Source organism: Cervus canadensis, chromosome 15 (assembly GCF_019320065.1).
Source record: "Cervus canadensis isolate Bull #8, Minnesota chromosome 15, ASM1932006v1, whole genome shotgun sequence".
Classification (NCBI taxonomy): domain Eukaryota; kingdom Metazoa; phylum Chordata; class Mammalia; order Artiodactyla; family Cervidae; genus Cervus; species Cervus canadensis.
The window spans coordinates 68384394-68411060 of NC_057400.1; the positions used below are offsets into that span (position 1 = coordinate 68384394).

The following is a 26667-nucleotide window of genomic DNA, read 5'->3' on the forward strand; positions in this document are numbered from 1 at the left end:
GGCCAATTAAAACAACATTTTGTGCTCTGCTGACCCTTGAGGGCACCCTTCCTATCTGAAACCAGCTTTAACTTCTAGAATGATTTTGCTTCACTTGTCAACATGGAACCACCTCTGGGCAGCTCTAGGTTAAGAACAATCCCCCACCCCCCACCCAGGTTCTTCCTGCCTTCCTTTCATATACAGGACCTGGATCATGTTAGACCTGGAGTTTGTTCACTTTCTTCCTTTTCTTTTTCTTTCTTTTTTCAAAAGGTTGCTTCTTTAATATTGGGACAGATAAGAAGCGTGATAATTCTATTACGACAGCTACCAACTGGTTGGAGTTGTTCAGTTCCAAATGCTGCGTGGGAAGCTGTCTCTAGGCGATACCAGACCAAAACCTGTCATTTTCAGAGTCCAGTCACCACCTCGATCTCCTTCATGAAACTTTCACACTCAGAGCCTTTCATTGTTTTGCTTTTATCTGTATTGCAAGTGAATTTATCATGAGGCTCATCGAGCATAAGGTACCCAATCCCAGATTCCAGGAGGGGCCTCGGTGACTGTGTAACTTTGTTTTATTCTCTGTAAAGAGGAGCCTCTAATCCTAAAACTTCATGGCCTATAAAATTCTCATCAGTATGATTTCGTGGTTAAGAGCTTAAACTCTACACACGAAAGCCTTCTCACCCATTTACTATTTACGTCATTTTAGGTAGGTCACATTCAGTTTCAGGCTTGGTGTCCTCAGTTGTAAAATGGGAATGATATTACCTATACTTTTAGGATTACGGTAAAACTCAAACCCTACTTAAACAGAGCTTCCTCTAGGAGAAACGTTCATCCGTGTTAGCTGTCACTATTATTGTCATTATTGCCAGAACAAGACTCCTTGAGAGCAGGATCTGGTACCCCAAAGGCCCATCACAGGCTCCCCAAAAATGCCTGCTGAAGGAATACATTTTACAGCCACCCTCTCCCCACCCTCTCTGCATGTCTAGCCAGAAATACAACTCTAACTACATTTCTGATGCAACAGACATCGTTATCTCTTCAGCGAGATACTCGGGTAGCACCTTCTCAGTTTTAAAGCTTGCTTCAGCCTCAGCTCTTCCCCGGTGAGTCCGGCCACCCCGGTTATTTGTCTCCTGCCCAGCTCCCTCTCTCCGGGGTCACCTGAGGACTGTTGGCCAGGCCACGGTCGGTCTACAGACGCTGAGCGAACGCATTAATGCTGTCGGCGTTCTGCGTGGCACTTACTAGACGCTCAATAAACGATGACTATGCTTGTTGTTGATCTCTGCAATTCCCGACCAGCCGTCCGTCCCCTCTCCGCCCCCTCCCCCCGGAGCTAGGCCCTCATCGGCCGCCTTGTGGGGGGTGGTCTCAGCCGGGGTCGGGGGACCCGCGGACCGACTCTCGCGTCTGCTCCCCACCAGCGCGGCGCGGCTCCCGGGCAGGGCTGAGGCCGCGGGTCCCCCGGGGCCGCCCGGGCGGGCGGGAGGCCGGGAGGAGCTGCCGCCGACGCATCCGCCGCCGCCGCAGGAGGCGGGGCGCTGCACCTGGCGGCGGATTCTCCGCGCTCGGCCCTGAAGCGGGGCCAGCCGGTAGCGAGCGGCGGAGGCCGGGCGGGAGAAGCAGGCAGGAGGGGACAGGGAGAGGAGGTCGGGCCGGCCGGAGCTCTCGGCTCGCCGCTCCTCGTCTCCTCACCGGCTCGCATTCCCCCGCCGCAGCCCCGGAGGAGCCCGCTGCCCGCCCGAGATGGTGCGCGCCGCCCCGACAGCCGCCGCCCCGGCGCCCAGAGCCGCCGCCCCGCGCCGGGGGGAGATGGCGCCCCGCGCCCCGCGCAGCTGAGCGCCGCCGCCGCCCGCCGCAGGTGAGTCGGCGCCCGGGCCCCCGGGGACGGGGAGCACCCCTCCGGCGCGCACACCTGCTGTGCCGAGGCGGGTGGGGGGCGCTGGCGAGGACGGGCCCGGAGCCCGGGCGTCGCGGCCAGGGGTGTCACCGCTCCCGGCCCCGATCGCCCGCTGCTGTCTCCCTCCCTTTGGGTTCCCCCGTCGCTCGTCATCTTTTGGGGTGCTGGGGCCGGCTACCGCCGGCACCCCGGCGCGGGCAGCACTTCCGCAAACGTAACTGGAGTCAGGAAAACAAAGGCGCTGCCCAAGGGAGCCCTCGCCCGGCGCCGGCAGCAGCCGGGGTGCGGGGTGAGGTTGGGCCCCAGTGTCCAGGCCCTTCTTGGCCCAGCCCCACTCGCGCCCTTGCCAGAAACATCGTCGGGAGAAAGGGAGGCGAAAACCTCCAGACAGCCAGCGAACAGATACATAGCCGCTTGTGTGGCTAGAGGAGGAAATTAACAGCGTCTGCTTCCCCCAGGTGAACAAATAGGAAAAAAAAAAAAAACCCTCTTTCCCTTGCCTGCTACCATCCTAGAAAAACTGTGCTTCTTTACTTCAACTCGGCCTAAGGTGTCCCTAGAGCCATTTTGAGGTAACAGTAGGGGTTTCTAGTCCTTTGGGGTCCTGTTTATCTTCTACACAGCCCCCTACAAACTTAAGTAGGATGGTGAAAAATCCCAAATGCAACTTTCCCCCTCATTTATCCACCCCCACGTGACCAGGCAGGTGGATTGATTACCCTTAAGGCCAGGACAGGGTGCCTCCCACACACATTCGCAACCAAGAACGTTTCCTTTCATCCAAAAATATTCAATAAACATTTTCCAGAGCTACGGGAACAGATAAAACCATACCTGTCCGTAATAGGAAAGAACCTTAGAGAGCTGAGGTTTTCATCCAGCTGGTGTCTAGATATTTGTATGCCGTCAGACGGGTCACATCTTGAGCCTCCGTTTTCTCAACTGTCAAAGGAGATGGTTGAACAGTATAGTGGACAAGCTTCCCCCTAATTGTTCTAGAAGTTTAGGATTTTGTGGAAATCTAACCTCTTCAAAATAAATGAATACAAAAGGTGTGGTGGATGTCCATTGGACCAAGGAGGTGATGAAGGCAGGCCCCTGGTGTCTGCAGGGCATTCCTTTCCCTAAGATGTGACTACGAGTCTGCTACAGGTGTGTGCATCATTGATGGCCTTGGTACGTGAAAGGAGGGACAGGAGGCAGCTTCATTGGAAAGATTGGCCTTTGACCCTTTAAGCTGCTGGTCAGCAGCAGACATGAGAGGTATTTTCACTGATTTTGTGGTACTCAGATGATTTGTGTTTGTCACAAGTTGTAGGAAAAACTTAGGATTGCTTTAAGGAGGAGGCTTGGAAATTGCTACTGAGCCCAGAGCAAGATACCCTGGTGGATTAGGAGGAGAAAGGATCATATTTCGATAATGCATTACAGCTACTAGGCATGTTTACAGTAATTTATTTCTAAGACACTTTCAGTGTCTGTACGAATAAAGTTAATATGAAAACATGAAGCCAAACCAAAACACAGCGATAAACAAAATAGCAAGGTTTGCAGGTATTTGGTGATAACGAGGTATCAGATCACCAGGTATAGCATATATAGTTTCTGGATTATTAACAGTTATAAGGCACTTTTTGAGCACTTAGAATGTTCAAGGCACCATCTTAAACACTTAAATTCTTAAACTCTGTAAGATAAGTCTTTTCCCATTTTACGGATGACTAAAGGAAGCTCAAATGGTTGAGACTTACACAAACCACAAAATCAGTAGGAGGTGGGGTTAGATTTGACCCCGTGTCTCTGCCTCCAAAGCCCCGGAAATTTCCACACAGTGTCCCTCCCTATTCAAGACTCAGGAAGCCTCACCACCTACACAGGTGCCTTCCTTTGCTTCTTGACTTTGACAATTGATTTCATTTTGATATATATACATTACTATGTTAACATTTATCTGTGTAAGATTGCAAGATAATCTACATACTTATAGTGCATATGTATTTATGCATGTACATTCACCCATTTGTTCTCACCAATTGTATGTTGAAGGCAAGTGTAAAAATGATCATAACCAGATATATTAGTATTAGACCGAGAGGTTTTTTGTTTTACTTCTTTTGCTAGTCAGTAAATCTTGATTTAGCAATCTCATTGTAGGGAAAGGAAGTGCAATATATGTAAACATGTCTGTTAGCTGCTTTGGCACATTATCTTAGGAAAAATATCATGATATGGTAAGTGAAAAAAGGAAATTGCAGAAGATATTTATATACAGACCTGCATACATGCAGGCATATGCCTTGTTGTCTCTTCAGGTGGCTTCCTGAAGGAAGTGGGTTCAGATGATAAAGAAAGGAGGGTACTTTTCCTTTTTACCTTCTAAAGTTATTTTGGGCTTAGAAAACTTTTTTTCTTTTTTGCAACAGGCACTTGTTTTTTTATTTTATAAACTAAATAGAGAAACAGAGTAGAATTGATTCACTTAATAACAGAAAATAAGAAAAAAGTGAATGTGCCTAAACTCTGTAATATTAGAGAAGTGAAACATGGGACTTGGGATATCAAAGAGGAAAGTGGTATTCTGGAATTTGCAGGTAAGGGAGCAAAGGGTGATGAGTCTTGGCTGACTAAGTTTTATCTTTTTTAGTAATACCTATAGCATGTTCTATAGTACACCCGATTTTCCTCCATAATAAGAATGCTTTGGTACACACACCCCAATTTTTAAAAATTATTTTATTTATTTTTTTGGCTGTGCTGGGTCTTTGCTGCTTGCAGTCCTCTCTAGCTGCAGTGAGCGAGGGCTACTGTCTAGTTGCAGTGCACGGGCGTCTCACTGCAGCACCTTCTCTTAAAGGGGAGCAGGGGCTCTCGGGTTCACAGGCTGCCATAGCCGTTCCCAGGCTCTAGGGTGCAGGCGCTTAGTTGCTCTGTGGCATGTGGGATCTTCCTGGACCAGGGATCAGACCCATGTCTCCTGCATTGGCAGCTAGAGTCTTTACCACTGAGCCACGAGGGAAGCCCCCACACACCCCAGTGTGCCTGCTGGAGAGAGTGGTAAGAACGTCTTCCTGCTCTTGCTAGTGGTGGCTGTCTTTGGAAGCATAATTGGTCTTTACGTAGAAGGTAGGAGTACATGTGTTGGGTGCTCAGTCGTGTCTGACTCTTTGCAACCCAGTGGACTGTAGCCCGCCAGGCTCTGCTGTCCATGGAATTTCCCCGGCAAGCATACTGGAGTGGGTTGCCATTTCCTCCTCCAGGGGATCTTCCCAACCAAAGGATCAAATTTTTGTCTCCTGCCTTGGCAAGCAAATTCTTTACCACTGAGCCACCTGGGAAGCCCAGAAGTTAGGAGTAGGAGATATAAATTTACCTGCTGTGTTATTTCTATGAAATGACTTCAGATGTAATTATTTTTAGTAACCTAATCTCATGAGCAGGAAGCTATTATCAAGTTAATCTAGTCTGATGCATATATATATATATATATATCCATACACATATAGTTTAGAAACATACGTATGTGTATATGTACATAATCTTGTCTGATGTGTATATATACAATCCCACAATTTGGCTTAGTTTTATATAATACTAATAAAAAGCACTCCTTAGAATTCTTAAAAATTAATGCATTTCCCTGCTCAGACTTAGAAATCCAGAATCAAATACATTCACATTTTTCAGAATCAAGAAAACACATTCTTCCTTGTGTTTTCTAAATGAAGGAAAAGTGAATAAGATTGACTCATTGTAAATGTAATAGGCAATTCTGAGAAAAGGGTAACTGTAAAATTATTTTGCAGAAGAGATATTCTGACAATTTTAGGTGACATCCAACATTTCCTGTAGGGTTCTAATTCTGTTTTGGGCTGAGGGAAGTCTCAGTCTTTTGATTTAGGAAACTTTGTTGCTCAGTAGGTTCTCTTTAAACCCACAAATCAAGTGCAAAATTCTCCTCTAGTGCAAAGCCAGTTTGGGTAAAACCTTTTCCTCAGAACAAAAGGAATGTTATTTTCCAGGACACAGCATTTTGGATTCTTATGAAATGCAGACATATACATCTGCTGTGAATTCTGCATGGGACAAAGAAAACACCCTAATGTCTCCATCAAGAACATTCCACTTGCATATGATTCTTCCAGAGTTAATTACCCAACACTAGCTGTCTGTGGCCATTATTATACTTGACTGGCATTTTGGAGGGTGAGAAGGCCAGTGTCAGCTTGATTTATTGTCCTAAATCCGGAATGGCATGTTATCCAGTACTTAGCCCTATTGTTGGGTTTCAGTAACATTTGCTTTGTAGCTATTCTTCCTTCTTTGTATTTACAAGATACTTATTTGCTACTTTGTAAAATGGCATCATTTAAGTTAGTTGGCTGGGTGACTTTTGGAAACTAGGAGAGTCATTTGCTAAGGTAATGGTTTATGGGCTCTCAGCCCAAATAGAAAACTAAACCAAACCAAAACAAATAAAAAATGTGGAACTCCTAAACTGTGAACCTCTGTATTAATATGTGTCTATATTATACTATATATCATATAGTTTGGTTATGATATATATATATTGCTAGTCTGTGGGTTTAAATAGCATATGCAAACAGACACACATACACACCCCTACCTCAGCACCAGCAAAAAATATCCACAATGTTGTGTATTAAAAGTAGCTTTCATGACTTCTCTGGAGGTCCAGTGGTTACAACTCTGTGCTTCTGCTGTATGGGGTGCAGGTTCTGTTCCTGGTTGGGGAACTAGGATGCCACATGCCTTGAGGCCTGGCCAGAAAAATGAAAAAAAGTGAAAGTAGCTTTCATCTGCCTGTATCCCTTTGTCAATTACGTTGAAGAGATGCTAAAGTTTGGAAATGTGAATGACTGGCCGTATTACCATGGAACCTGGTGGTCCTGCTGAATATTAAGGATAGGAAAGAATGGGGGCAAAGATGGGAAGAATTCTAGGCTCTTAAAAAAACCATATTCCAGAAATATAAAAGAAGATTGAGGAAAGGAGAGCTGAGACATCTTTTCTGACATTTGTCCTGGCCTGTGTTTGAGTAGGGGAGACAGATTCAGAGAATGTCCAGAAAAAGGGAAGTCCAAGTCTGAATGACTGTTTTCTCAACTCTGAATGAGGAAATGTTTTGATCTGAGACCAAGAGTGGAACTTGGGGGAGAGAAAGAGATGGGACGCCGTGAATCAGCGGTGGCCGAGAGAGCTCTGGTGTGGCTTTGTGGGGGATAAAAGGAGAACTGGAAAGAGGAACTGGTGTTGTCTCAATAAGTCTGATTTGTGGATGAATTGTGTCCAGTGAAGGTGAACAAGAAGCTTAGGCTGGCAGTTAACTCCCTGAGTGTTTCCATAGAGTGGGGTAGGTGCTTCTACCCCACTTCCCATGTGGCCACCATTGGGGGAAGATTGGAGACGGGGCCAGCAGAGCCCAGGACTCCCAGAGGAGGAGGAGGGGGTCCCTATGAGCCACATACTCAATTCTTATAACTGCTCTGGGCATTTTTAGGGACAAGGTTAAGGTAGAATACACTTGGCCCAAGGTAACCAAGGCCTTTCTCAGCAGTTCAGTTCAGTTCAGTCGCTCAGTCGTGTCCAACTCTTTGCGACCCCATGAATCGCAGCACGCCAGGCCTCCCTGTCCATCACCAACTCCCGGAGTTTACTCAAACTCATGTCCATCGAGTCGGTGATGCCATCCAGCCATCTCATCCTCTGTCGTCCCCTTCTCCTCCTGCCCCCAATCCCTCCCAGCATCAGGGTCTTTTCCAATGAGTCAACTCTTCATATGAGGTGGCCAAAGTACTGGAGTTTCAGCTTCAACATCAGTCCTTCCAGTGAATGCCCAGGACTGGTCTCCTTTAAGATAAACTGGTTGGATCTCCTTGCAGTCCAAGGGACTTTTCAAGAGTCTTCTCCAACACCACAGTTCAAAAGCATCAATTTTTTGGTGCTCAGCTTTCTTCACAGTCCAACTCTCACATCCATACATGACCACTGGGAAAAGCATAGCCTTGCCTAGACAGACTTTTGTTGGCAAAGTAATGTTTCTGCTTTTTAATATGCTATCTAGGTTGGTCATAACTTTCCTTCCAAGGAGTAAGTGTCTTTTAATTTCATGGCTGCAATCACCATCTGCAGTGATTTTGGAGCCCCCAAAAATAAAGTCTGACACTGTTTCCACTATTTCTCCATCTGTTTCCCATGAAGTGATGGGACCAGATGCCATGATCTTAGTTTTCTGAATGTTGAGCTTTAAGCCAACTTTTTCACTCTCCTCCTCCACTTTCATCAAGAATCTTTTTAATTCCTCTTCTCTTTCTGCCATAAGGGTGGTGTCATCTGTATATCTGAGGTCATTGATATTTCTCCCGGCAATCTTGATTCCAGCTTGTGCTTCCTCCAGCCCAGCATTTCTCATGATGTACTCTGCATATAAGTTAAATAAGCAGGATGACAATATTCAGCCTTGATATACTCCTTTTCCTATGTGGAACCAGTCTGTTGTTCCATGTCCATTTCTAACTGTTGCTTCCTGACCTGCATACAGATTTCTTTTTTTTTTTTTTTTCATACAGATTTCTTAAGAGGCAGGTTAGGTGGTCTGGCATTCCCATCTCCTTCAGAATTTTCCACAGTTGATTGTGATCCACACAGTTGAAGGCTTTGGCATAGTCAATAAAGCAGAAATAGATGGCTTTCTGGAACTCTCTTGCTTTTTCAATAATCCAGTGGATGTTGGCAATTTGATGTCTGGTTCCTCTGCCTTTTCTAAAACCAGCTTGAACATCTGGAAGTTCACGGTTCACGTATTGCTGAAGCCTGGCTTGGAGAATTTTGAGCATTACTTTACTAATGTGTGAGATGAGTGCAATTGTGTGGTAGTTTGAGCATTCTTTGGGGTTACCTTTCTTTGGGATTGGAATGAAAACTGACCTTTTCCAGTCCTGTGGCCACTGCAGAGTTTTCCAAATTTGCTGGCATATTGAGTGCAACACTTTCACAGCATCATCTTTCAGGATTTGAAATAGCTCAACTGGAATTCCATCACCTCCACTAGCTTTGTTCATAGTGATGCTTTCTAAGGTCCACTTGACTTCACATTCCAGGATGTCTGGCTCTAGGTGAGTGATCACACCATCGTGATTATCTGGGTCGTGAAGATCTTTTTGGTACAGTTCTTCTGTGTGTTCTTGCCACCTCTTCTTAATATCTTCTGCTTCTGTTAGGTCCATACCATTTCTGTCCTGTATAGAGCCCATCTTTGCATGAAGTGTTCCCTTTGTATCTAATTTTCTTGAGGAGATCTCTAAGCCAAGCCCAAAGCCCCCACACTGAACACTTAAAGCAGAACCTTACAAAGTGACACAGGTATTCTCTGTGACTTTTACAGAAATGCACTGATCCAGCCCAGCGTAGGCCAGCTTCTGTAGCTATGGTGGAGTGCCTTCTTCTGTTTGAAAATGATTTCTGGAAAACTGTGTTTAATGGACGGGTAGAACCCAAACTCACCTTTATGAGACAGTTTGAATAAGAGTTTCAAAAGTGTAAAAATGATATCCATTTATCTTTTATTTCCTATTAATGAGGTTCCCCTGTTTTGAAGATGTTTTATCTTCTAAGAGTGTCTCAAAGCTCTTGTAACTGGCCCTTTTCAGTTGTTCCTGCAGGATCCACACAGTGATGGGCAGACTTCAATCGAGCAAGTCCCAGTGACCTTTCCGGGATTGCAGGATCAAAGGTGTCCCAGTTATCACTCAGATACTTTGTATTTCAAATAATTCCTTTTAAATCTGTATTTTCAAAGTGATACTTGTTGGGAAAAAAATCCAGTAAACTAAAAGAAAAAAAATTAAAGTAACTCCTAATTTTACTTCTCAGAGATTACCCTTAGTAACATTTTTATATTATTTTCAAATCTTTTTTCTAAAGTATATTTTGTATAAAGGACAAAATTTACAAATGTAAACTTTTACAGTACATACAGTAAGTATTTTTGTGTGTGTCTTGCTTTTTTTTCCACTTAATGCTTTTTTTCATGAACATTTCTCCATATTCTATTAATTTTAAGGTTTGTTAAGTTCAGTTTTCCATCCTGTGGGTATAAGGTTCTTTTTTTCCTCTCATGTTCAGATACATAATTCAACTGCTTCTATTACTGATCACTTACTTTGCTTCAGTTTTCATCACTATGATAAACATCCATACACTTAAATCCTTGCCTTCTAGAAAGACTCTGCTACTCTCAGTTAATGAGAGTGCCTATTAATATTTATCTTTACCAGCATTGAATGTTTTCATTTTCAAAAGTATTAGTATGGTATGTTTGTTTCTTTAATGGGCTAGGTAACCAATCCTTTTCTGAAAGGAGCTGATTGCACTTGGTAGCTCTGAATTCAGCAGAGTCCTAACAGCATAAAAAGCAAGACGAATTAGTTTAGATTGCATATGCTGGAATGTGCTCAGTATATACAATTTTGTTTTAAACGACAGTGCAGTTAGGGGGTATAAGGAAAAGTCATTGGTGATAGCTACATGTCTATGGAAGAATGTATTTTAAACTGTGAGATCTATATTTTGATCTAGATTGTAAACTCATAAAAGACATGTCTGAGAAAGAAGCAACTATAAATTTTTGTTTAGAATGCCATGTCTTATATATAGATTGTACACTCTTTAAGCCTCTTAGCTTTTTCAGTGACTAATAATGCCAGAATAACCAAGTAAGTCTTTTATTGAATAAGCCAGTCTTTTATTGGATAAGCATTTGTCAAGCACTCAATATAAATATAGCATTATTTTACACAACACACACATGTACTGATGTTCTAACCCAGTGTTATAGAAATAATACTTGGAGTTGTCTTTTTATTTCTCAGTATAATTCTTATTTTTCCAGTCTAATTTTCTTGTGTTTCTAGTATTTAGTATTTTCTGTGTTTCCGGATTTTAGACTCATAGGCCTATAATAATTGTATTTGCTCAAGTCAGTCCTTTTCTAAACAGATTTGGGGAAAAAAATGAATGTGTGTCTGTGTATATAAAACAAGCATTCATATAGGTTTAAAAATAAAAAATCTTACCAAAAAGCATTTTAATAGAATTGTAATTCCTTTTATAATCATATATATTCTGTATAAATTGCTTCTGAAGTATAAAGTGGTACTTTACAGAGGAGAATCTAAAACTTTAAATAACTCAACTTTCATTATCAACCTTTTAAAAATTCTTTGTTTTATGCTTTGAAAAGATAAGAAAAGAGAAAGAAAAGCTAAGATTTTTCTGTGTTAACTTCTTGGCAAAGAAACAAAGATTGTGTTTATAGTCATTAGAATAGTAAATAATTTGATAATCGAGATAATTTTCAAATGATAAGGGTTGACTTGCTATGGCTCCCACTGTAACAGTTTGTGCTCATGTTGACCAGGTTTCATGCTTTCCTTTTTCTCTCCTCTTCTAACGCAGTACCTGTTCTGTTCCCTCCAAGCTGTTTGAAGACACCATGGTTCCCAGGCTCCGACTTGAAGCTAATTGCCCTTGTAGGGCCCCTGTCTGAGAAACCGCATAATGTTAGAAAGCTAATCGGAATTGCATAAGCATTTATTAGACAAGAACATAATATGATGGTAGCATCAACATACGTTTGAAAATGAGTGGAACATGCATGTACGATGCATTTATTCAGTGGTTTCAAAGACCGCCAGCAGGAACTCCACAGTTTCATAGGTTAGAACTGTTGCCCTGGAGGAAGCAAGTGGCTGGCGGCTCCATGCCCACTTCTGTGGCTCCCGAGTGGAGGAGAGTCGGGGGGGGCCTCTGAGTGGGCTTGTCTTTCAAGACCTGTTGCTTACATTACAGGTTGAAAAGTATTGGGAAAGAATTTCCCCTAGTTTAAAAGTTATGTACATTGTAACTTTTAGCACTCTTGGTTCAGTCATCTGAGTACCACCACTGTTTGTCATATTATTTCAGTGGGGAAAAGGTTTCTAAGCTTCAACTATAGAAGTTCAATGAATATTGGAAACCCAACCTATTTAGGAGCTTGGTTATTCTAAACAGTTTCATTGATGCATCGGGCTATTGGTCTTGGTTTAGAGAGAGATGACTGCACTGGTTCTAATTTACAAACCTCTGTGACCCCCTTAAATCCTTATATTGTTTTTCTTCTTGACAGATAAATGCAGAGTGTCACTAACAGCATGTCCGGTAAATTTCACTTCCTATTTTGAACACTTATTGGATTTTTTGGTTGGAGAAATGCACAAGATATGAAAAAATTTTTTTAACATTTTTTTCCATGCTGAACTATGAACCATTGCTTGTACCTTACACTGGGCTTGTTTTAAGACAGGAGGTTTATTTGAGAGATAGAAGGAAACAAGGTTCTGGGCCTTGCTTCAAATTTATACTGTAACCTCTTGACACAATATTTAACCAAAAGCCTAAAAGGAATGAATAGAAATCTGCTTCCATGATGGCTGATAAGGTCTGAGAATCTAAATTACAATTTTTAAAATTCATATATAAGTGTGTCTTTCACATAGTGAAAGTGAAAATCCACTTGGCTTTAATCACTAAAACCTTTTTTAGGGTTAAAGCCTATTCTACCTTTCCTCCTCCTGAGATGAAAATAATTTGTTCTTTTCACCATCTTAGCAAGTGAAGGGAAATATGTCAGAGATAGTTTCATCTCCTTTCTTTCACATTTACTATGTTACCAATATAATTAAAATGTTCCTAAGGGGGCTGTATTTTAAATGTATAGTTATTTCTTGCCTGGCTTACTTGATTATTCTAGTTCATAATCCAACAATGTGTCCTCTGATGAGCCTATGCACCTCCTCCCCACTCCCCAGCTAGGCTGTGGTCATGGAAATGGTTATGGATGTAAATTTATGAGCAATGATGGATAAAATACTAGCTGGGTTCCGGGGTTCAAGGGTGGCCAGAGATTACCACAAGAACACTTGGGAAGAATGCTTTTGGAGTAATGGTAAAATAAGACCCAGAGTTGTAATGAAGTATCATACCCTGGAATAATATCACAGCCACCACCACTGAATTTTCCTATGTTGCTTTTGAGTTAGAAAAATTGCTTTTTCGTACATTATTTCGTTTAAGCCCCAGAATCCCCCTGAGAGTGAGTTGACTTGGGCTTGTGTTTTCAGTCCCATTTTACATGGAGGAAAGGGAGGCTGGAAGAGGTACTGCTGCGTCAAAGCCAGGGGAGCAACTGGGTCTTCCCTCTGCACTTCCTAAAATAAATGTCTGCCACATTAAGCCTTAGTAAAACCTTTAGAATCTTGCCATCAGGTGTTTGTAAAAGATAACCAATGTTTATTGAGGGCTTAAGAGTAAAGGGCGATATACTAAGTCCTGAATTCTTCCCTCCAGGTGTTTATAATCTAGTTGGGGCACACAGGAAATATCTATTAAAAGGGCAGTAAAAGCACCCCTAAATCATGCAACAGCTCAGGTGTGAGAGCAACCTCCAGAAGAGGAGTCAGGAAAATACTGCCCGTTTGTTTGATTTCCAGACATTGTACAAGACTGCATTAGATTCATAAAGTTCTATCTACAGTGGTTCCGTCACAGGATATTAGTATTTGCAATTAGTGTTAAGTGCAGTTGTTGTTGTTTAGTTGCTTAGTCGTGTCTGACGCTTTGTGACCCCATAAACTGTAGCCCGCCAGGCTCCTCTGTCCATGGGATTTCCCAGGTAAGAATACCAGAGTGGGTTGCCATTTAATTTTCCAGGGGATCTTCATGACTCAGGTCAAACCCACGTCTCCTGCATTGGCAGGCAGGTTGTTTTTTTTTTTTTTAATTATTTATTTTACTTTACAACATTGTATTGGTTTTGCCATACACTGACTTGAATCCACCACGGGTATACATGTGTTCCCCATCCTGAACCCCCCTCACACCTCCCTCCCCATCCCATCCCTCTGGGTCATCCCAGTGCACCAACCCCGAGCATCCTGTATCATGCATCGTACCTGGACTGGGGATTCGTTTCACATATGATAATTTACATGTTTCAATGCCATTCTCCCATATCATCCCACCCTCGCCCTCTCCCACAGAGTCCAAAAGACTGTTTAATACATCTGTGTCTCTCTTGCTGTCTCACAAACAGGGTTATTGTATTGAGCCACAGTACAATAAAAGATCAAATGTTAGGAAGCCCTTAGTGGAGGTTGCAGTAGCAGAATGCTGCCGATCTGTTTTCCGTACTGAAGTTCTGACGATCGTTGCAAAATACAGATGTGATCATTCTGCCCTCCTCTTCTCTTTGGCGGCTCTCCATTATGCTCAAAATAAATAACATGCACATTCTTACAGATCGGACACTGCGCTAAGAGTTCAACAGGCATCATCTTTTTTCACCCTCACGGCTACCCTAATGGAAAAATATCCATATATCCCTCATGTTGTAGATGAGGGAGAATAAGACTTCGAGAAGTTGGAAGCCTTCCCAAGGCTATAGGGCTTGACGGTGGCAGAGTGAGGATCTCAGTCTCTGCCCGTCTCACTCCCCACTCAGGAAGGCCTTGGCATGGTGCTCAGCACCTCCCTTGCGCCTCCTTTGTGTGTATCTCTTACTCATCCTTTGAGACTCCCACTCTGTTAAAGCCCCACTGCAGACGCCTGTGTCACCCGTGCATGCACCTGCCTTTGGCTCACCGCTGGATTCGATAGCAGGGACAGCAGGTTCTTCACCGTTTGAATTGTTGCTCAAGCATGCATCACATCTAATAATTGATTTTAGATTTATATTTGTGGGATTCCAAACAAGAATGTCTTTGCCTTCATTGTTGTTGTTTAGTCACTAAGTTGTGTCCAATTCCTTTGTGATCCCGTGGAGTGTAGCCTACCAGGCTCCTCCCTGTCCTCAGAATTTCCCAAGAATCCGGGAGTGGGTTGCCGTTCCCTTCTCCAGGGGTCTTGCCAACCCAGGGAGCGAACCCGCGTCTTCTGCTTTGGCAGGTGGATTCTTTACCACTGAGCCACCAGGGAAACCTTTTATCTTTATTATCAGTCACTAATGTAGTATTTTGTATTCTGTCCATTTGTCCCATAGCTTACTACTTGAGGCCTCCTGTAAGTTATTACCGTCTGCTCACCTTATTTGCCCGTCAGCCCCAGGGTTAACCTTGTAAGGATGTCTTGCTGTCTTTTCTTTCCCCCATCTCGGAGTAGTTTTCTCATCCTCTTTGCCTAAAGCATAACCCTGCACGTCTTTCAAGGGTCGGGCTAAGTCCCTCATCCTCTAAGCAGCTCCCATCTGGAATCTGGGCTCTCTCCCCTGAACTCTGGAAGCATCCCTGTTGTCAATAACATTTTTTGATGATTATTTAGTGTTCTGTGGCTTCCATTATTCTTCTGACTTGTCAATTAAATCTTCCTTGTGTTTTGGGCTCACCTTGTGAACTATGAAGTCTTTGAAACCCAAGACCAGGTCTTTGGCTCCCTGGCTAGTAGCTGCCCAGCATGTCAAGAGGCAGTAATTGCTAAGAGAAGAGACTTCTCCATTTGAATCCCAGCTCTGCCACTTATTCCCTTGGGGTAATTATTTACCTTCTTTGTTTCTCAATTTCCTCATCTGAAATGTGGGGGAAGTAATCATATTGCCCCAGAGAACTGTTGTGAGGAATGAGTTAGTCCATTTTAAGCCCACAGCAAGTGTTGTTTAAGTGTTGTGTTTTACTTAGTAATAATAGAATAATATAGCCCACTAAGCGCCTATTAAAATACAAGAATGTTGTCTAAAGTGGGCAGCCGCAGGCTATGAATTAGCCACCATATGGATCAGTTTGTCCCCTAGCAGACACATTTTGCTACAAGCTTGGGAAGGGTCCACCATGAAAGAAGAGACGGCAGGTTCTGGGTTCTGGGGAGGGTTGTGGGGCGTTTGTGGGTAGCACTGAGCACCCACGGGTCTCCAGGTGGACCCCAGAGAATCAGACAGGGTTGACAAGCCTAGAAATGCTTCGGTTCTTTCACAATTTCATGCAGCCATAAAGTAGTCATGTCAAAATGCTCCCAGGGGAAGAGGCAGATTCCACAACAGTCATTCACCTGTGTATACTTTAGTGCCTTTGCAGTCCTAAGAGCTTTGTCTTGTTGAAAGATAATAATCAAAAGCAGTTACTAGTATCCTTCCATCACAAACTAGAAAGAGTTTTCAGATTTGTACAGATCAAATTCTAACGGCATGAATTCTAGCCAGGTGGCCTTTATTTAGTTATTCTCCATAAATCAACTGCTGATTCTATAACAAGTAGGTCAGAGGACACAAAGTTGCCTTTAAAAAGCATAATTTCTAAATTGTTCAAGGGATGATGAAGAACGAGTGCCCAAATGCTAATTCAAAGTTGCAAAATACCTTACATTAGGAGGTTGATTTAAACCTTGATGAGTGACTTTCCCCTAAATCATTCTTTCCTCTCCATCAGATTCAAATGATTTTTGATTATCATAAAGTTATGAAAGGTTTCTCTTGTTACATGAGTCCAGGTGTTACGTAGTTCTCATAGTATCAACCAATGCAAAGTAGTGAAGAAAATGTTCCTGTAATATGACATTCAGTACCTGTTATATGAATGTCACATTCAGTAACTTTTTTATGTGAATTTCAAATCTAAAAATACAAACAAAAACTTTTTGTTTCAACTCAGGATATTAGTGTTTAGACTCTAAAAAGGAACTGAGATAATCCACATTGTGAATACAGAAACAAAATAAAGTATATTCCCTGGTTTTAGTGGTGCTCAACCTAAGAAAGGATAAATGAGAAGTACACTTGTTTTTTGAGAAATTGCGTATGTAAAGTGTCTTTTTCCCCCTATAAACTTGAGTGATAATTTGGTTGGGAATGGCTTCCAGGGTTATTGCTGAGATTCCTGAAGCCATTCTGGTTCCTGGTCCTTCGTATGTGACACATTTTATTCTCTGAAAGTTTGTAGGGCCATCCGTTTGTTCTCAAGTTCTGAAAGCTTGCTCAGGTGCTTTGGCTTGGGTCTGCTGTATCCACTGTGTCAAGTACTCCACGGTCATTTCAGACAACTCATATCTCTCAGTTCTGAGAAATTTTCTTGAATTAAAAAATTCCCATGTCTTCATTTTCTCTGTTTTGTCTCGGAGTTCCAGTTTTTTAGATACCTGTCTTTTCGGGTGATCCTATAATTGTCTTTTCTCTTCTACTTTCATCTCTTTTCTTTTTGTATTTTAAGTCTTTAAGTTCATTTTTCTCCTGTGCTTCACTTTATTTTTTTAAATTTTATTTTTAATTGGAGGATAATTGCTTTACAATGTTGTGTTGGTTCTGCCATACAACAAAATGAATTAGCCATGAGTATGTGTGTGTGCGTGTGTGTGTGTGTGCATGTGCGTGTGTGTGTGTATCCCCTCCCTCTTGAGCCTCCTTCCCACCCCACCCCCCCCAAGTTAATTTTCTGTTGAAAAATAATATAGTTCACTGACTTCTTACAAAGTGAACACTTCCATTTAATAAAAGATCCAGATTAAAAAAGAAAACAATTATCAGGACCCCGGAACTTCTAGCTACTACCTCACCCCAGGGTAACTGCTATCTTGAGGTTTTTAAAATTAACCCCTTTTATTCTGAGATAATTGTAGATTCACATACTATTATAGGAAATAATACAGACATAGCCCATTTATCCAGTACCCACTTTTCCCCAGTGGTAACATCTTGCAAAACCGTTGGTGTAATAGCTGACATGGATGCAGTCCAGATGCAGAACACTTTCAGGGCCCCCGTCCCCGCCGTCCCACTTCTGTAGCCCCCTCCTCCCTCCCACCTCCACCCCCTGGAGAGCCCTCAGCGATGTCTCTTCTGTTCTCCACGTGAGTAACTGTGGCACTCCTAGGATGATCTGTGAATGGAATCATGGAGTACATAATGTTTTGAGGTTGGCTTCTTTCACTCTTTATAATTCTCTGGAGATTTATTCAGGTTACTGTGTCAGTCATTTATTCCCTTTTATTGCTGAGCAGTTTTCAGTGGTATTGAGGTACCACTGTTTGTTTAACCATTCATCCCCGATGGACACCTCAGTTGTTTCCAGGTTTGGGCTATTACAAATAAAGTCTCTATAAACATTTGTGAACAGGTTTCTGTGTGAAAATAAGTTTTCACTTTTCTGGGATAAATGCCCAAAAGTGCAATTGCTGGGTCATACGGTAGTCACTGTTTAAATTTATAAGAAACTGCCAAACTGCTTTGCAGAGTGGCTGTACCATTTAACATCCCTAACAGCAATGTATGAATGACCTAATTTCTCTTTATTGATGTCAGAATTTGGTGTTGTTACTATTCTTATTTTACTCATTCTTATAGATATGTAATGGTGTATCATGTTTTTAACTTACATTTTCCTAATGGCTAGTGACAATGAACATTTTTTCACAAGTTTATTTGCGTCTGTATATCCTATATATTCTCTTTGGTGAAATGCCTCTTCATGTCTTGTCTGTTTTTTAATTGGATTGTTTGGTATATTTTCTGTTGAGTTTGAGAATTCTTTACATATTCTAGATACTGGCCCTTTGTTGAATATGTGGCTTGCAAATATTTTCTCCCAGTCTACAGCTTGTCTTTTCTCTTTTTTTTTGGCTGCGGTGAGTCTTCGTTGTGGTGTATGGGCTTAGTTGCCACTCAGCATATGGAATCTTCCTGGACCAGGGATTGAACTCACTTCTCCTGCACTGGAAGGCAGATTCTTTACCACTGGGCCACCAGGAAAAGTTCTCTTTTCATTCTTTTAATAGAGTCTTTCCCAGAGCAAAAGTTTTTAATTTTTAAAAAATTCATTTATTTTTAATTAGAGAATAACTGCTTTACAATATTGTGTTGGTTTCAGCCAAAAGTTTTTAATTTTGATAATGTCTAATTTATCAGTTTTTCCTGTTATGAATCATGCTGTTGGTATTAAGTCTAAGAACTGTTTGCCTAACACTAGAATCTAGGGGGTTTTTTTTCCCTAAAAGTTTTATAGTTTTACATTTAAATCCGTGATGTATTTTGAGTGAGTGTTCATACAACATATGAGCTGTTTATTTTTTGCCTACTGATGTCTAACTGCACCAGCACTGTTTGTTGAAAAGGTCATCATCTTTCTCCCACCACATTGTTTTTGCATCTTTGTCAGATATCACTTGGACATATTTGTGTAGATTTATTCTTGGGCTCTCTGCTCTGTCCCACTGATCTATGTGTCTGTTCTTCTTTCAGTATCACACAGTCCTAATTAGTATGTGGCTAAGTAATAAATCTTTTTCAGTGTTGCTTTAGCTATTCTAATTCCTTTTCCTATCAGATAAATTTTAGAGTAATCTCACCCAAATTCCCAGAAAGCCTTACTGAGATTTTGATAGGGACTGTGTTAAACCTGTATATAAATTTGAGAATAATTGAAGTCTTTACTGTGTTGAGTGTTGCAGCCCATGAACATGATACAGCTCAACATTTATTCAGATTTATTTCTTTTACTAGCGTTCTGTAGTTTTCAGCATATAGTCCTGTACATGTTCTGTTAATTTATACTGAAATATTTCTTCTTTCTAGAAGCTTTTTAGATTTCTTGGGATTTCCTACATGGACAATCATGCCCCGGTAAACAGAGACGGTTTCTTCCTTTTTGATCTAGATACTTTTTGTTTCCTGTTTTTCCCTTTATTGCACTGGTTAGAACTTCTACCACTAAGTTGCCTAAGAGTGATGAGAACATCTTCCCTTCTTCACTATCTTAGAGAAAAAGCATTCAGTCTTTCACCATTAAATGTAATGTTACCTGTGGGGTTTTGTAGGAGATCTTTATTGAGTTGAAGAAAATCCCTTTTATTCCAGTTTTCTGAGACTTTTCAGGAATGAGTGTTTAATTTCGTCAAATGCTTTTTCTGCATCAGTTATTAGGACCATGATACTTTTTTTTTTTTCCTTTGCTTGTTTATATGGTGGGTTACATTGACTGGATTTCAAGTACTGCAACAGCCTTGCATCCTTGGAGTAAATCCCAGATGGTCATAGTGCACAACTCTTGCTAAATTTTCTTTCTAATATTTTGTTAAGGATTTTTGTGTCTGTGTTCATAAGGGATATTGGTCCATAGTTTCCTGGGTTTTGGACTGTCTTTTTTTCTGGATACTGGTTTCTTGCTTGACAATTTTTCTCTTTCAGCATTTAAAAAATATTGTATTCCTTCTTGTGTCTCTAGTTTCTGGTTTAAAAAAAAACAAACATACTCTCATTTGAATAGTTTTTCCCCTGTTGGTAAGTTGTGATTTCTGTCTCTGCCCTCAAGATTTTCTTTGTGTTTGGTTTTTGCAGTTTGACTATGTTGTGTCTTGGTGTGGGTTTCACTTGTTCAGAGTTCATTCAGCTTCTTAAATCTGTAGGTTTATGTCTCTTGCCAGTTTTGAGATGTTTTTGGCCTTTGTATCTTTGAGTACTTCAGTGCTGCTCTTTTTCTCTTCTCCTTCAAGGACTCTCATGTCATTAATGTTCAATCTTCTGCTATAGTCCCACAGGTCCTTGAAGCTCTGTTAATTTTTTTTCAATCTATTTTCTTTCTGTTGTTCAGGTTGTATAATTTCTATTATACTTGCAGTTCACTGATTCTTCCCTCTCTGCCTTCTGCTGTTGAGTCCATCCATAGAGTTTTTGTATTTTGGTTATTGTATTTTCCAGTTCTAACATTTCCATTTTGTTTTTCTTTATATGTATATTTCTTAGATTGCTGAGACTTTCTATTATTTCTGTACTTCAGCTTTCTATTTTTTTCATGTTTCAAGCATGTTTGTAGCATGTATGTGTCTTATTTATGAAAATGTTAATATTATATTTAAGAACTATTTTCCTCCTCATAGTACTTCTGTTTGCTCCATATTGATTTTTTTCCTGTCTGTTTCGACTCCATCTTTCCTGTAAGAGCCTTTCCTCAAATGTCTTGTAATTCTTGGTGACTGCTCACATTTAGTGGCAGGGCTTGTTAAGACCCTGAACTCCTGTGTGGAGTGATTTGGTTGGATTGTTTAGTTGGGGAGGTTTCAGTATCATGATTGAGGTCATTTCTCTTGGATTGGTCAAATTCTCCAGGGGAGACCCTTCCAGCCTCTGAGAACCTAGTGTGGAAAGTGGGATGGGGCTTGGGGTCCAGGCCAGGGCTTGAATCTAGGACATGCATGTTCACTCAGGGCCCCCCTCTTTTCAGTATGGCACCCGTACGCTCAGCTGTTACTGGTCCCCTGTGACTCAAGAACTCTGTTTTATTCTCTCCAGAGGGATATCCTCTAGTTGACTGGTTAGCTAGGTGGAGGGGAGAAGGGGACTGAGCCTTCTGCGCTGGGGTCCAGACTCTCCGTTAACCCTGTTGTTAGCAGCAAGCCCTCCTTTAAACACATACCCTCTTACTTGCAGATAAACCTAGTAAGGCCAGCCCGTGAGCCTTTGAGGGACTCTGAGGAATAAATTGTAATTTGTTTTTCTTGGCTTTCCCCACTGTCAACCAGGGTTTCAGTTTTCTCAGATTCACCATTATTTACCAGTTTTCTATGTTTTGGCTTCCAGAATTTTATTTTATTGCTATTATGTACCTGTTAATTTTCACAGCTTGGATGATGGCTTTAGAAGCGTGGGTGTTTGTTGGTGATGCCGTTTTGGTCAGGTTTAAGGATGCAGAAAACAGATGTGCTCAATCTGCCATTTTCACCAGAAGTGTCATATAATTTTTACACATTTTAAAAACGACAAATATTTCTTTGAAGTTTGAGCTCAAACTGAAATTAATTTAGAAAATAAGTCCAAAGGAGAATTATTGTGTTTTTCAGGTGATGAAATAGAATTGGAGGTGCTGACTTGAGTAGGTGGAGGCACTAATGATGAAAGAAAAATAAGTAGAGAACATTGAGGAAAATCTTTTAGCTTGGCAGCAGAAGATTGGATTTTGCTTTTGCTTCAAGTTTTGTGGGAGATGAAAAAAGTTTCCTGTATGATTAAGAAAACTGTGATTTGGGAACTAGAGAGAGATGATGGTTGTACAACATTATGAATGTGCTAAATTCCACTGAATTGTCCACTTATGGCTCATTTTTTGTTACATGAATTTTACCTCAAATTAGAAAAAAAACTTAACCTAAAAAAAGAGAAATATATAAACATTTTCAAAGCTTATAACTATGTTGACACCCGGCCTTTGGGGGTAAAAGATAATTTGACTTAGACTTATTACACAGGCCTCATTAAGTTATGTTTCTACTGTCTGCCTGGAGCTAGGTAGAGATTTTTAAATGTTTACAAGCATGATTTTGGAAGATCTTCAGAAATTTACTTTTCGTTTTGGGAAAAGGGAGAGCAAAATGTATTCCGAAGGGTGGAATTATATCTCTCTAGTAAAGAAGCTGAAAGGAATTAATAGGTATTTAATATATACACCTCCTACATCCAAATATACTCATTGCACCTTGACAAATCTTGATGCAAGCAAGACCTTTTGTCTCTTTAATCATTTGTATAATAGAAGAAAAGGAAATTCTGGGCAGTGTGGCATTGTTCCGATGAGTTTATGCGTTTGTTGTCTTGTTTATCTTTCATATGAAACACGCTGTCTCATAAAAAGATTTAATAGCACTTTATTATCCAAAATGTGGTATTTGGCAGTTTAGTGTGGTATACTAGAGTATATGTCCAAAAGCCATAATGTCATTGTTTAGTTGCTAAGCCATGTCCGACTCTTTTGCAACCCCATGGACTGTAGCCTCCCAGGCTCCTCTGTCCATGGGGTCTGCCAGTCAAGAATACTGAAGTGGATTGCCATTTCCTTCTCCAGGGCATCTGCCTGATCCAGGGATTGAACCTGTGTCTCCTGCATTGGCAGGTGGATTCTTTATCACGGAACCATGTGGGAAGCCTAAAATCATAATATTGGGGTTCAAATTCTTGCTGTGCACATGTGAGTTATTTAAACTCACTACACCTCATTTTTTCTCATCTGTGAAATGGAGGAGACAGTAGAGATATTGTGATGAATATGAATTAACACATTTAAAGATCTTTCAGTGTTGTCTGGTGCAGAGTATGTACCCAGTAAATGCTATCTGCTATTTTTTTTACATTTTCTTAAACTACAGTCTATAAAAGCACATCTGGAAAATGTATGTAATATAAGCAGTGTAAAGACTCCTTCCTTATCTTGATATCACTGTTATGGCTGTAGTGACCAAGTGCAGATGCAAATGTGCAATTGGGTCCCCTTTTCTCATCACATTTGTAGTTGTGGTGAAGGGCTTATTTCTGGTTTTTTCCTAGAAACTGAAATGGTTTTAGCTACCTTTATTTTCTAAACATTCTAGACTTCACAGCGCAGTGGATTTGTTTGAAGAGTAAAACCAAGAAACTGTAAATACTGTTTACCCTCTATTTGGTTTAGACGTAATCCCTATTATTTGTGCATTTTCCCTAGGAACCAGTGAAAAGATTGAGAATGAACCTGAAGAATGAACCATTAGAAGATGTAATTATAGCCAGTCAGTGGCCACAGAGAGAGCACTTGATTTTTGTCAAGTTATTTCTCCTTATCATTATTGTATGGCTGCAAGTGAATGGTGATGGTTCTCTCTCACAATTATTATTTTTAGTTGTAGTTTGAAACGCCTCCATTTCCTACAAGATGAAACTCTTATGTTCAAATGTTATCATTTTCATACTAAGCCCTCTTTTAAATTTCACTTTACAGATCAACAGCCAAAATTTTGAAGGTCGTCAACTTTCTGATGGTGGTGATAAGCCATGGCGACAGATGATAAAGTTGCCATATTAACTGACGATGAAGAGGAACAGAAGAGAAAATACGTGCTTGCCGATCCTTTTAATGGTATTTCCAGGGAACCAGAACCACCTTCAAATGAAACACCGTCCCCATCTGAAACAGCTGCTATTCCTGAGGAGGAAATAGACTGGATAGAGAAACACTGCGTTAAAATAAACAATGATCTTCTCATTTCCAAGGTCTTTTATTTTTTCTTTTACTCCGCATATGGCTCTCTCTACCCCCTTTTGCCTGTGTATTACAAGCAGCTGGGAATGTCACCCAGCCAGAGTGGCCTGCTGGTAGGTATTCGATACTTCATTGAATTCTGCAGTGCCCCGTTTTGGGGTGTAGTTGCAGATCGCTTTAAAAAAGGCAAAATCGTCCTCCTCTTTTCTCTTTTGTGTTGGGTTTTATTCAACCTGGGCATCGGATTTGTCAAACCCGCTACCTTGCGATGTGTACCAAAGATCCCCCCGACAGCTCACCCCACCAATTCAAGTCACCCGTTCACTATCCTGTCGACAAATTCCTCCATTGTCTCTTTCATCACCACCTCCCCAAGAATTCGTGAGAAAAGGCACGTGCTTTCTTATGAAGGGCCAGTGATGTCAGAAGCGGGGCCCAATGTCACAGAAACTGTCATCTTCTCGACAGCTCCAAACAAGACCAGGGCACCCACTCTGCAGCCTCAGACTGATGAAGTTACTGACCATACTGTGACCTTGAACCCAAGCACTGCAACCTCCTCTGTCCCTCCAGGAAATGCAACCAGGGAGACAACCACTTCCGTGGCCACTACCACCAAGTCGGTACCTTCTGACCAAGTCACTCTTGTTTATGATCAACAAGAAGTGGAAGCTATATTCTTGGTGATCTTGGTAGTTGTCATAATAGGAGAATTTTTCAGTGCCTCCTCCGTCACAATTGTGGACACAGTAACACTCCAGTATCTGGGAAAGCACAGAGACCGCTATGGACTGCAACGCATGTGGGGCTCCCTGGGCTGGGGCCTGGCCATGCTGTCTGTGGGCATCGGCATCGACTACACCCACGTAGACGTGCTCATCGAAGGGAAGGGCTGTAAGCCTCCCGAGTACCGGAACTACCAGATCGTCTTCTTCGTCTTTGGGGTTCTCATGACCATGGCCTTGATTGTTGCCACCCAGTTCCGATTCCGCTACAGCCACTTCAAAAACAGTGACAGCAAAGGGAAGGAGGTGGAGATCCCGCAGGTGGAGAGGAACAGCTCCACGGAGTCGTCTGAGGAGACCCCGACTGCCACCAGCCACTCGCGGGCCTTCAGCTTCTGGGACTTGATCAGGCTGCTTTGCAGCGTGCAGTACGGCTCCGTGCTGTTCGTGGCTTGGTTTATGGGTTTTGGGTATGGCTTCGTGTTCACCTTTCTCTACTGGCATTTGGAGGACCTGAACGGAACAACAACTCTCTTTGGGGTCTGTTCCGTCCTGAGCCACGTGTCTGAGCTGACGGCTTATTTTTTCAGTCACAAGCTTATTGAACTGATTGGCCACATCAGGTAAGATCCTGCCTTCTGTTGCTGCCCCTCAGCAGCCGAGCTTCATCTTTTCATAGTTTCGAGCTCCTCTGAGCATGTTTAAGGATATATCATTTGTGTTGGGGGTAAGGTTTAGGTGGGAGTGGGGATTTCTGTTGCTCTTTCTCTTTAAAATAGAATCAAAAGGAAGGAAATGATGAACCTAGTTGAATTATCTCAAAATATGATGTTTCCCCTCTGTATGCCAAGAGGCTCTTAGATTAGACATTTTCAGGTATAAAAACACCAATTTAGTCAACTCTATTACTCCATGGACCTTGAAGGGTCCAGCTGTCTAAGGCATTTATGAAGAAGGGTTTAAGTAGATAAAGAGGATTATGTTTTTTCAACCTTCAGTTATTCTCAGCCACTTGCTGATGCAGAAAGACCTTGAATGTATGGTGTATTGAAGATGTCTGTTATATTTAATAAGGCTGTGATGTGACCCACCAAAATCATTAATCCATGATAGTACGTGGAAGAGCATCTTATATAATTTTTTCTGATTATTACATGGGTCTCTGCATTTTTATCTGCCATGAAAACATGGGATACTTAAAAATCTTTCTTCTACCTAAAATTTCCCATGTAATCCTTTTAAGCAAAAAATCTATAAATACCTAGTGTTTTTTATGTAATGTTTCTTACCACTAATGTTTGTCTGAAGTTGTTTGAAATGTACCTTGCTCTCTATGTCTTTCTGCTTTGCTGTTGGCTCTAAAATGTGGAGCCAGATACACTTAAACCTTATAGAAAAGCGTGGCACGTCTGTCCCTAAAATTTGAAGTTGCTGTAATTAAAAGCAGCCATGTGTGTTTGTGTGTATGTGATAATCTTTAAATCTACTGTTTCTATGAGAAAAGAGAAACAGTTACTGGCAAGATCTGAGAAACATTGATCTTTTTCCCTTTAATATCCCTTTGACTAACTGAAGAAAAATATTTTCTAATGTCAAGTTTCAACCTAGAATTTTACTTCTCCCGATACAATTGTGACTATTTTTCCTTGTTTGGTTTTGCTTTGGGAGGCTGTGTCCTGTTCCTTCTCCATCTCAAATCTTTGACCCCTTTGTTGTCACAAACAAAGTCGGGCACTGTACGGACAGCTAGCATCAGAGACACAGGCTCCCTGAGGCACACTCAGCGGGACCAGTCGGCAGAGAGCCTTGTGATATCATGGTCTGGGGTTGTCCTTTAACCTTGTCCAGGTCATGTTTATCTTCTCCGAGCTGTGATGAATTAGACTCATAGTGATGAATTTCTTCAGCTTGGTTGGGTTGTATGAGCAGGATCTCCCCTCACCTAATAGTGTGTTTAAAAACCACAGCCATTTATTACCAGAAAGGTACCTTGTCAGGTCTTACTCATGAGTGGCTT

The 26667-nt window shown here is 41.6% G+C and overlaps 1 protein-coding gene across 2 annotated transcripts in view; it reads left to right on the plus strand.

Moving 5' to 3' along the window:
- Window positions 1–1491: 1491 nt before the first annotated feature.
- Window positions 1492–26667, plus strand: part of MFSD6 (major facilitator superfamily domain containing 6) — an 83846-nt gene continuing 58670 nt past the window's right edge. For both annotated transcript variants that reach the window (XM_043488248.1, XM_043488247.1), the window contains exons 1-2: window positions 1492–1858; window positions 23665–25273. In XM_043488248.1, coding sequence (XP_043344183.1) covers window positions 23718–25273 — 1556 coding nt within the window. In that variant the 5' untranslated portion in view covers window positions 1492–1858; window positions 23665–23717. The remainder of the gene's footprint in view (window positions 1859–23664; window positions 25274–26667) is intronic.